General features: G+C 36.8%; 1 protein-coding gene across 6 annotated transcripts; it reads right to left on the bottom strand.

The window, feature by feature from the left end:
- Positions 1-7,302: 7,302 nt before the first annotated feature.
- Positions 7,303-9,892, bottom strand: LOC147509108 (RNA cytidine acetyltransferase 2-like). 6 transcript variants are annotated; one of them, XR_015216503.1, is made up of 5 exons: positions 9,725-9,843; positions 8,998-9,210; positions 8,238-8,386; positions 8,052-8,147; positions 7,303-7,488 (listed from the first exon to the last, which is right to left on the bottom strand). XR_015216503.1 is itself a non-coding variant. In XM_086599192.1 (3 exons), exons 1-3 carry the CDS (start codon positions 9,731-9,733, stop codon positions 8,369-8,371), a joined length of 240 nt encoding a protein of 79 aa, XP_086455318.1. In that variant the 5' UTR covers positions 9,734-9,843; the 3' UTR covers positions 7,812-8,368. The 6 variants fall into 6 exon arrangements, 1 of the variants encoding a protein (XP_086455318.1); XR_015216505.1 differs by having other exon boundaries at positions 8,052-8,101; XR_015216506.1 differs by lacking the exon at positions 7,303-7,488 and having other exon boundaries at positions 7,812-8,147; positions 9,793-9,892.
- Positions 9,893-12,067: the final 2,175 nt, after the last annotated feature.

The raw sequence follows: 12,067 nt of genomic DNA, 5'->3' as shown, positions 1-12,067 counted from the left end.
GGAGGGAGTAATGTGTGCCCAGAATTTATAGTGTTTATCCCAAAAGGGGAAAAGCCAGGGGTAAGTTGCAGCAATTCTTCAGCAGGCATGTTGAAATATTCAAAAAGACGGGTCGGATTAAGAACTATCACCCAAGGCATCCTTTGTTCCTTGCGGATCTTCTTGATGACGTCCATCATAGTAGCATCAGTTGCAGTTAGTTGATTCAAGGGGGAAGAGTCATCTAAGGAATAATAGCAAAGAAACTCAGTTGAAAGAATCTTATAATGATTACAAAATTCGGGAGAAAAAAGACTTACTGGTTGGAGCATGAGTGTGTTTTTTGGGAACATGAATTCCCACAGGCTCACCATCAGCATCAGAAAGACGAACATCCCACGCATCACCCAACACACAAAGGTGGTGATCAGCCCAACCCTCGTCACTCTGCTTCCCCTAAAAAAAGACAATTAGAGAGTTCTTGTCTCTGGTCATGAGGTAGTAGTAAGATTGGTCTCGAATGCGGCAGACCTCATAGAAATATCCAAACACCCAACGATTCAGAATGAACCTATGTTTCTTGGCCAGTATGGCAGAGTACATGATGATTATGTAGAGCAGGGGTGTTGCTTGACCAAGAGCAAGATTGAAGTGAATCAGACATTCTCTTAACAATGGGTTGAGGGGAAGGGTGAGTCCGGCCCTGAGTTGACCGATTGTGATGAGCGCTACTTCCTTGTAGGCTAACTCATCAGACAATCTCCCCCACTCTAGGCCAATATCATCAGGGATGTGGAAATTCTCTTAGATCAGTTATAGGGAGGAAAGATCTTCAAAGTTTATAAGTGACCAGTTGGGATTCATGATCAGAAAAGAGAGAAAGTTTCAAGTTTTGGTTAAACCCTAAACGGGAGATCAAAGGGTTCAGTATACAGTAAAAGGTAGTGGAAGAGATAATGAGGGTTCTTTCACCAGATCCTTTATATACAGATAAGATGGATGGTTACGATTAGCCCAAGCATTGCGTCTTTTCAGGATGGAACTGCCATCATTACCTTTTTCAGGAAACGGCGTGTTTGTTCGTGCCGCCTTTTCAGAGCCTTAATTAGTTAAGTACGTAATTAGTTCCAATAACTGTTTAGCAAAAAGATTCTCGTGCCAAAAGCAGTGTCGCTTCAAGCGCCCATGTGCTAGATGGCACGAGAGGGGATGTCATTGGATGGATGACATGTGTATAGGAAATAACCCAGGACTATAAATGTCTAGAATGAGACGAGGACCATGGGATCAGTTCTGCAAATAAGTGATCTCGTGTTTAGCACAAGTGTTTAGTAGACATGTGCCAGGCACGTGACTAACCGCCTCTAAGCATAACAGTTCTCCAAGTCGTTAGGAACTGAAATGGATAGTTCCTGAACAGAAGGAAACTGAAGAGGGCGATCTTTGATGATAAGGAAGGAATCGTGATGACATATCTTTAAGAGTTACCTTTTAGATATAATCTTCCCATGTACGATGGGACATTATGATCAACAAGAAAACCTACCTCTAATAAGATATGGTCTAGATTCAGACTTCCATAAGGAGAAGATTCCAAATAGGAAGGTAGAGTCCAAAGATGGAAGGAAACTCACAAGCGGTGAGGACAGCCCTAACCCTAAGACTCTCAAAGCTTTTCCTATATAAAACATAGGAATTCTCTCTTAGGAACTATGCAAAATAAGGTTTGATTCTCCTAAATAAACAAGGAGATACGTAGGCAGCCGCCAGGTGGTTCAACCCTGAACTCAAAATCATCTCATCCCTTCTCTACCAAGTAGCAACTTCTAGATCACAAGGCACAGATGAAAATCAGGGGATACTCAGAAAATCCCCTACAACTTGATTGAAGTTCTAAACTTACCAAGAGATTAGAGTTTTCATTGCCTTGAGAAGTTCAAGTGTGCGAGGTGAGTCGTGAATCAAATGCTCGTACACTTTGAATCAACTTGGTAATCAACACTCTAACTAAGTTTAGCTCTAGATAATCTATCTAAACTAGTTAATCTATTATATTAGTTTATTATTAGTTTAGTTTTATGTTTTGGGCCCTTGAAGGCAAAGTTGTTTAGTTATAAAAAACCCAAATTGTGGGTTTTTTAAGTGGACTTTTATTGTAACTTAAAATAAGGAAAAACTCGAACGGTTGGGCCTGATTCTCATATCACGCACCAACCAACGTCGCCTTCTCCTCAAGCAGTGTGTAAGCACGGCTTGAGAGGTAAATTTTAAATCTCTTCAAAACCCATGTAAGAGGATACTTTGTGTGTTCAAGCATGCTTACGTGATTGTTTGAAATTTAATTTCCATACTGCAATTTACATCCATGCATAAGGCTGAACCCGAGCCACATAACAACCATTGGGAAGTCATTCCCCAATGTAGATAAATCGGTCGTTGCTTGATTCTTGAAGCCCTAGAAGAAAAAAATAAATTAAAATCAATCAACTAGAACCCAAAGTAGTCACCTTCCTCTAAAAAAGGACAAAAATATAGCCACGAAGATTTAGAGTAATCAGTTATCAGATTCCGGTGAACCAACTACCTTCCTCACTCCCCTCCCCCAGATTCATCGTGAGTGAGATTCTTGGTAGCACACCACTTGGTTAAGTAACTGCCTACTCTTCTGAGACGTGTAGTAGAGCCATCCTAGTCTCGTGCCCAATTGTTCTCTTGAACAGGGCACAATAAATTATAGACTAAACAAAGTTTTCAAAACTCCATACTTGCAAAAATGAATTTCGATTGCTTGAGCATACCTTGCATCATTTGCGCATGTTAGGATAGTTTTGCTATCTTGCTAAAAGTGCATGATATTGCGTTTGGGCACTACATGTATTAGCAAGAATAAAACTTACTCATGTAGGAGAGTACGTCGTAATAGACAATCTCTTATTTCTAGTCCTCCATCTACTAAGATGGCTGACGAAGTAGTGCAAGATGAAGAACCTCTCTCTAACTTCTACACACCATTGCAAGATGGGCCTCCATCTTGTATACGACTCACATCGCTCACGAGCGACTTTCACATTCCACCAAACGTGTTCAATCTTCTACCCATCTTTTACGGGTTAAACACGAGTTACCATACGAACATCTATGCCTGATACATGAAGTATGAAATACTTTCCACCATCTGGGTGTCACCGATGATCAAGTGAAGCTACGAGTGTTTCCTTTCACTCTAGCTGGTAAGAGTCACGCATGACTTCTTTCTCAAAAGCCTGGTTCTTTTGATACATGGGAAAATGTTGTGCTCACCTTCACGAAAAAGTACTTTTCGTCGAAGAAAACAGAAGAGATAAGAAGTAAGATACAGTTCTTCAGACAGAGTCCAAGTGAGACATTTTCCAAAGCATGAGATAGATTCACTATTACAAAAAAAGATTTTTGTGACTGTTTTAAAATGTTATTTGCGACTGTTCTGTTCAAAACGGGCACAAATGGCAGAAATGGTTTTTGTGACTGTTTTAAAAAGTTTTTGGTGACATGCATTTTCGAAACGATCACAAATGGTTTTTTTTTTTTTTTTCTAAAGGTGTATATGTGTGGAGAGCTATTTGTGACTATTTTACTAAAATAGTTATATGTTCCCGGACTTTATGTGAAAATCATAGAAGACCAAATTCTAATTTTTTAGTCCTGCCCCACAACTGCACTAAAAAAACTACTTCAAAGCCCACGCTCAGTCTCCCGGCCCGCTTTCTTCAAACACTCAGGTTATGCTTCACAAAAAAGGAAAAAATATAAGAAAAAAAACAAACAAAATGAATCTCACGATCTCTCACAACTCTTTCTTCACTTTTGCCGATTAGGATTATTTTCCAAATACCAAGCGGCAAACTAATTTCACTTCCCACCTATTTGTTTTTGGAAAATTAAGAAAATAACCAGAAAAAACCCACCCTTAAGCTAACTGTTTGTCTTGTCTCACCCACTTGATGTTCGCTGCTTCTCTCACTCACTCAACCAAATACAAATTCACTCCTTTTTAGTGTTTTTAAAATAAAGATTTGATTTGATTTATACTAATATTTTGTTTCAGTGATTTTGTAGGTTGCTTTGTAACACTTTTTTCGGAGTACCACTACTGTATTCACTAATCTTTATCGGCGGATTTTGAAAGAAGTCGTGGAGGAAGAAGCAAGACAAACAGGTTTAAAGCTCTTTGTCTCTCTCATTCTCCCCCTTTAATATCCATTAATTGCTTATCAATTTCAATAATATAGCATATTTGGGTTGTTAGGGTTTAGAATTAGGGTTTCAAGGGTTTAATTTCCGATAAAAATGGTATATTTTAAATTCCACGTTGCTATACATATTACATTTTTTTTCAACTTCCAAATTTCTCTTCACATCAATTCGGGTATTTCCAGTTCTCTTTATTTGTTTAAGCATAGTATGGGTTTGTTTCAGTTTTTAAATGATTGAATTGATTTCCTTTAAGTTTAAGCATAGTATGGGTTTGTATCTGTTAATTGTGTGAATAGTTGATTTCGCTATGGACTGAACTGATTTCAATGAATCGTCCTTGCTCGTTTTTATTGTAAACAAAAGTAATTTCCTTTGTTAATAGGTCATAGATCAATTTTAATGCTTTCAATTACCGCTATATATTTTTGTTTTGTGTTTTGGAGTGTTAAAACTTACTACTTTCGAGATACCCCAATATTTAAGAACACCTCACTACAAGAGATGGTATTTTTTACTACAAAATTATTTGCTATGCTTACAATGCGTAGCCAATAGATATCTTTTGCTACGCTTTCAAACGTTGCTATTGCTTTTTTGAAGCAGATAATAGATGATATTATCGGCAATGGTTTTAAGCGTTGCTATATGTATCTCGCATTTTCTAATAATTAAATTAATTTTTTGTATTATTTAGCTAGTATTAGCTACGCTTTTAAGAGTAGCAAATATTATTTACTTTCAGCAACGCTTGAAAATGTTGCAGACACTATTAAGAAAGGGAAAAATATGTGGTTCAATAGCTAGGTTTGGCAACTGTTCAATAACTGTTGCTGATTCTATGCTCACAGTGAATACCAAAATTTGGTAAAAGCTTGGACAACGCTTTCAAGCGTTGCTGATAGTCTCTGTTATTGGCAACCACTTGTTACCTTGTATGCGTAGCTAGTTCTTCAAATTAGTTTTGCAAGAAAATTATTGCCCACCCTTGCATCTGCAGTAAATAATAGGCACTATTAATTTATACTTTCCATGCCTATCATTTCGTTATTTAGTGCCCATATTTTCGTCAAAAAAAAAAAAAAAAAAAAAAAACTTAAGAAATAAGGACAAAGTAAAAAGAGGGGTAGTTTGTTTCCAAAATAGAAAACCCTAGACTTAGCCTCTTCATCTGCACTCGGCAGTATCACTTTCTTCTTAAATCTCTCCACCAGCAACACCGATTCTCCACCTCAACAACCATTCAAACCTATTGTTCAGGTAATGAAACCGCTTGTTTATGTTTGTGGTTGTGTTTCACAAACACAGATTCAAAGAAGAGGGGTCTAAACTTTGGGATTTCAGATATTGGGAAGTTCTGTTGCTTTGGTTTTTTGGGATTTCAAGTGCAGCATTCTATCTTTTCGGTATGGCCACTACAAAAGAAGTCACTTTACCCGACTGACGGTGACTGTCGCCAAAGGTATTACCCGACAGACCAAAACTGCCGCATGACCGTCGGAAAACGCTCAGTCGGCATAGGTTTCCGACAGTTATGAACAATCAGAACAGGCCGTCGGGGTTGATGATCTTTGCCGACGGATATTCCCACTGCTTTGGACCGTCGGGTATTACTGCTGCCAAGAACCATCGGATATGGACGGCTGTTGTTAACCGTCGGATATGCCTGCTGTCACTAGCCGTCGGATAGGACAACTATTATAGCCCGTCGGATATACCTGCTGTCACTAGCCGTTGGATAGGACCAGTGTTATAGGCCGTCGGGGTAGTTTACTACTAGACAGTTGGTATCTGTCGGGTATTAGTTTTTTGTTTAAAAAAAATATTGATTGTAATAATTCTTTCAGGTATCCTAATCCCAACACTACATTCTTTCCCCTCCAATTACATCTTGCAGGTTCCACTCAAATGCTACAAGCGCCAATGTATTCATAAATAAACAATTAGAACAACAAAATGCTAAAATTAAAGTACTCTGCTAAAAAACATTGAATAGTTTGTGACTTGCATGACTATAATAATCTTGCCTCACATGGCTGATCAAAGGAGAAACAGGACTTCAAGCTAAGATAGGAACAATATCGGGGCAAAATTTAAATTTAAGACTGAACAAACAACCCTTAATGTATTGCTAAAGCTATTCCCAATAACTTACAAGGAAATGGTTTTACTAAAACTAACATTTATAAAGTATGAAATTAAATCTAAGACAACACTCACCCTATATCACATAGCAGGCCTCCTCCACCATGTTGCTACCTTTTCTAGGGCAAATAGAACATCCCCTACAGGTGAGCGGAAAGCAGCACATACACCTGAAGCTGCTCCACATGTAATAAGATCCCTATAGTCCCTGTCGTTATTGAAGTAACGTAACCAACACCATTTCAAGCGGTGTTTGTTTGGTCCACCTTGGCCTAGCAAGGAAGCAATGCAGGAACCGATGTGCACCAGTGGCCCTTCTTTTCCCAGGTCTAGACCAGCAGAGACCGCACAAATACTTCCAATTATCTGCAAAGATGAGTAAGAAAAGGTTTTTTGAGATCATCTATATCTAATTATCCATTTTTGAATTTAATGTCAATATCCTTTGTTGTGTATTTCTTCTTAAGCCATATATAAAAAATGTACTTGTTTATCGGTTTGAGATTGTTCATAGTGGTGAACTTTTGCCCACTAAAATTATTTTGATTTAGTCATTTCACTATCCGAAATTGTTGACCAAATGTGAATTCTTGTTTAAACCGAATCAAGCTAGGAAGTGGTTAACTCACCTTCACAACTAATTAAGGAGCACCAACATGTTGGGTGTGTCAACTCCGTTGAGATAAGCTTTAATCTCGGTATGCTTGATCCTCAGAGCGGTAGGCATAAACATCACACAAAGAACAACCCCTACTAATAAGAGAACCAGATTGGACACGGTGAAATATATGAAACCCATGAGATACCTGCAGCAACCATCAGAATGTACATTTCAAATTTTTGTACGGACAAAAAAGACCAAGAAAATGAAGTTGTTGACACCCTACTAAAAAGGTTTGATAATAGTATAATACTGATCCTGCAGAAAGCATGCACACCTTTTCTCCTCAACAAAATGAGCCACTGCGAGAAGCTTGCATCCAGCAATGTTCTCTATTGAAAGGTTGATAAGGGTGGCAATAACCCTAGTTAGCAGGCCAATAAGGAAAGCCAATGTCCATTTTAAGAAAATAGGGAAAGCCATTTCTTGATCGACTCCTCCAATCATGTTTGAAGAGATCATTCTCATTGATCCTGCATCAAGAAGGACATTAGAAAAAAGAATCATTTGAGCATGATAGTATTACAAGAAGGAATATTAGTATTGATTTATGGAATAAGATGACCATGCTCATAGTCCAAGCTCTCCATATGAGAGACCTTAGACCCAACCATGGCTAGTGGGTTGGAGGATATTGTTCTATTTTTTTTAAGAAATGGCTACTGCAGAGAGTTGCTTTCTGGGTCATTTTCTTATGCTTCTTCTCCTTCCATGTAATGAGCTTTTGTTGAGTCTTTACATAGTACTAAACTAGCTCGCATTCTTCAACCAGTACTCCCATCCATTTCTTCTCCATGCACCTTATCTAAATTTTGTTACATATCCAACACACTAGATGACGTAAACGAAATATGTCGAGTGCTAATTTACTATCGAAACCCACACCACGACATAGAATCAGCTCTCAACTCCTTTTCTACTAAAATCTCAACAGATATAGTAGAGCAGGTTTTAAAGAGAAAAAGCACATTACATCACATACAAGGAATCACTTGGAAGAAAAAAGAAAAATTATCAATGAAGAGGTAAAACATACCTGATTCGTTCGCCTCCCTAAGCCCATGAGGAAATTGTCTGGCTTGATATCTCGATGTAGAAAATATTTAGTATGAACAAACTCAACTCGGTTAATCTGATGAAAGAATTGGGAACATATGTACATGAGAAATCTTGTATACCATTAATATAGAATAACAGAGACCAAACGAGATATTGCACCTACCATTTGATCTGCCAGCCTAAGAACAGTCTTTAAAGAAAGTTTTCCACTGCAGAAGTTAAATAAATCTTCAAGACTAGGTCCAAGCAAATCCATCACAAGAACACTGTAATCTCTTTCAACGCCAAACCACCTCACATTCGGAATCCCAGCTTAACCAAAAGAAGCATGATGATTAATTAAGAGAGATTTAGTCACTGTGATGGGCAATAAGTTGCACACAACAAATGATGCGACAAAATCACAAACTACAAACTTCCAAAATGAACTGATTTGTTGGAGATGACAGGGCATTTTCCTTGTATAGATTTCGTAAGGTCCGACAACTATAAATTTTTCCTCATAGTCAGAAGCCGACTACCAAACTTTCACTAGCCTAGAAAATTGGACTCTGTACACATTCATCACCATAAAGAATAAAAAGTTGAGACACATACATATACCCCTAAAGAAATGGTGCAGAACATGAAAAAATTGAGGCATTGATAATTTGATGTTATTAATCCTACGTTCTGAGTAGAATAATGCAATTAAGTAGATTAAACTCACTATGTAACTAGTGTTAATTAGGTCCTATACTTCTGAGATGCATAAATTAGTGCATGAAATAGAATACAAGATATTGTATGCTGCCACAAGCTAGCAGAGACGCATGAATGGAATTATCAAATCAAAACGTTTCTTACAAGTACAGCAAATACATTATTTGTACCAAACAAAGCATATCTGAAAAGATAATAGTGGTGAAAGTGTGAAACCATACCTTCCTAACTATTCCTGTTTCGTTCATCCTATTATGTGACAAAATCGATAAACCATTTAGCTGGTCTCCTGTTTCTTTTCCATGAAAGATTACATTTAGCTCATCGTCCATTATAAGACATGCCTTGCAGGATGCAACAGATAATAAGAAGCGTTCATTAAAGCGTCCAGTTGCCTCAGAGTGGGATTCTGTTCGAAACCTCTCATGAACATCCTGAAAGAAATGAGTTTGCACTTATAATATTGTTACACATCACCAAGTTTGTGCCTTTCAAAAGCAACAACATTTCTTATTCAAGAACAAAGTACTCTGTGGCAGTACTTTGATAACGAGGACAAATGACAAAAGGATCATTCTCAAAACAAGTGATTAATTCATAAGAAATATCATGAATCCTAGTAGCAACATAAAAGACATTATAGAAATAGCAGTCGAAGGTCAACTATATAAAGTTTTAAAAATAAGTTTTTATTCAGAATGTAGTATGAGTTTCTTCATAAGAGAAATAAGATTAGATCAAGAAATAAGTTGCCTATTTGTCTTGGCTTTGCTTTCATTACTAATATCTGTGAAGTTGTAATATTTGAAAACATCAACACCTCTAAGTAGGAAAAGTAATCCACATTTTTATTTACACTTGTACTAATTCTTTCCTCTTTATAGGCAGTCGGGCCCAGTTATTGTTAACAAGCAACAGTAGAAAGACAAGTTGTTGCAGAAAACAGACCATGGCCATTGTATAAAGACTGGTGAGTGAAGTGAGGGAATGAAGTAGCAATATAATTAATCCACCACCTTCCACTGTCTCAATTGTTCTTGCAAGGAGATTTGGTGTCAGTGCCTCAAAATCCTACAATCATATTAAGAGGCATAAGTTAATACGAAGTAGTGAACTATATATATATAGATTGCTAGAGTTGTTGTACCTAGAATACACATGCCAAATGTGTTACCAATAACTCTTTCTGAATCCTTATACATGCAATACTTAATCCCCCACTTTTAGCAAATAGTAAAAATGGGTCAATCATATCAGCTGTTAACAATCCGTGTTTCATACGCCTTTTAACTTCTCTCCACTAATATCAATCTCTTATATAAAACTAAGAAGTGATTTTATAAGTACCAATAGGGATATGAAAGTGCTCAAGAATATCAACACCGTCTCTGGTCTGAACAGTGGTAGTTGAAATCAACTACAAAAAACTTCATATTTATTAGAAAATAATTTTGTTAAACTATAATCACCAACAAAAACTATATTCACCCTTACCCTAACGCGTGCTAAGTTCCATCATTTTCAACTCTAAAGATTTAAACTTAATGAAACAACCTAAAAAATCACCGAAAAAAATGAAATTAAAATTTTATTTGAGAGAGAGTGTGAGAATGAGAGAGAGAGAAACAGAGAGTGCACGTTACCTTTTTGGAGTGGGAAGGAGAGTTGAAGCGGTAGCAACTGTGAGGGAGAGAGGAAAATTAGATTTTAGGTTTTCTTTTTCTTTTTCTTATTTTATTTTTCCAAATAAATTTAATGGGAACGAAATTTGTTTGGCGCCTGATAATTTGGGAAAGGTATGACGACAGTTGAAATTGGTTGGAAGATACCCCGCGGCTAGCAAATATTGCAAAATATTAAACAACAATTGGGATATTTATTAAATCCGTCGGAACTTACCAAGTAGTGAAAACCGTCGCCCTATCCGAGGGTTAGTAACTCTCGTAACACCATCGGCCACATCTAAAACCCATATAATACTCAGAGAGTTTACCCGATACACCTTCAAACTTTACCCGACAGACGAAATACGTAGGTAACTTCCCACAAACAGAAACTGTCGGCTATTCTTTATAGCGTTTGTCAGGTAAACTTTTTTTTTTGGTAGTGGGCTTTACCATTTCCTCTCAACTTTTAGGGCTTTCGTCTAATATACGCATTTGGGTTTATTTCAGTACCTTCTGGGATCACAAGACTTTCTGTTGGACTTGATTATGGTTGTCTTCTTGGTCTCTCTTATCACTTCATGGATTCTCTGAGATGTTACTGCTCCTTCATTCTACAAAATCCCATGTGAGCCTTTTATTTTTTTAATTTCATTTAATGGTTCATTTACTTATACAAGGATAAAATTTTGATTTTGTGAGATGGGCATGTTTGTTTTTTCCATTTTTAATGATTTGGTTGATTTGGGTTTTGTTCTGTTTAGCTTCTCTATAAATGTAACTCAAATTTTAGTCATTTCATGATCCATTTACTTAAATTTTAGTCATTTCTTGATGTTTGTCAAATGTGTGTTTGGAGTGATTGTGAAATTAGTTGAACAAAGAGCATAGATGGGGAAAATTGGGTTGATGTTGGTTTTTGTTTATCTAGAAGGAGAAATGGAAAAAAGTGGTGTTAATAATGTGGTTTGGGTTTAGGGAGATATAATACTACGGTAAAATTTAGGAACTTTGTACTAATTAGTTATTTGTTTGTGTTAACAATGGGGAACTTTGGGTTAATAGTTAGTTATTTGTTTTATATTTAGTAACAATGCTTGGGCCATTGCTTTTGGTGCAGTATGAATTCCACCTATCAACTCTTGCGTTCACATTGATTGGAGCTGGTTTGATAGACCAGAAAAGTTAGCAGAGGTATGGGTTTTTGCCTTCTTGGACTTAGTAATAGAGCTGCACTTTGGGTTCTTGGGCTTAGTAATTGTTTTAACGAAAGTTTCATAAGTTTCAACATCAATGTATTATTATATTTGTGAGTGGCTTCTTTTATCATTTTTTAGTAGAGTGAAACAAGGGAGCCCATTAACACCAAATAGAACCTAGGTCCTAACTTAACAGTACTCTTGCTTGCTTTAGCTTATGTTATGCTAGGGTAATTTCATATTTGATCTATTTTGGTGTCATTTATATGCTTTCTCTAGCAAAACTGTTTGCTAGTGTTTGTTTTTTGTCATATAAAGTATAAAAATATAATATAATGGAGTTAAAACTTCAGTTTCTTTTAGGTAACAATTACTACACACTTTTGGGGCTGCTTGACATAAGGCTGATTTTGTGTTAGAACACAAGT

The sequence above is a fragment of the Coptis chinensis genome, chromosome 3 (genome assembly GCF_015680905.1).
Source record: "Coptis chinensis isolate HL-2020 chromosome 3, ASM1568090v1, whole genome shotgun sequence".
NCBI classification, from domain to species: Eukaryota; Viridiplantae; Streptophyta; class Magnoliopsida; order Ranunculales; family Ranunculaceae; genus Coptis; species Coptis chinensis.
The sequence above is the reverse complement of the archived record's forward strand: the minus strand, read 5'-3'. Positions and strand labels throughout refer to the sequence as shown.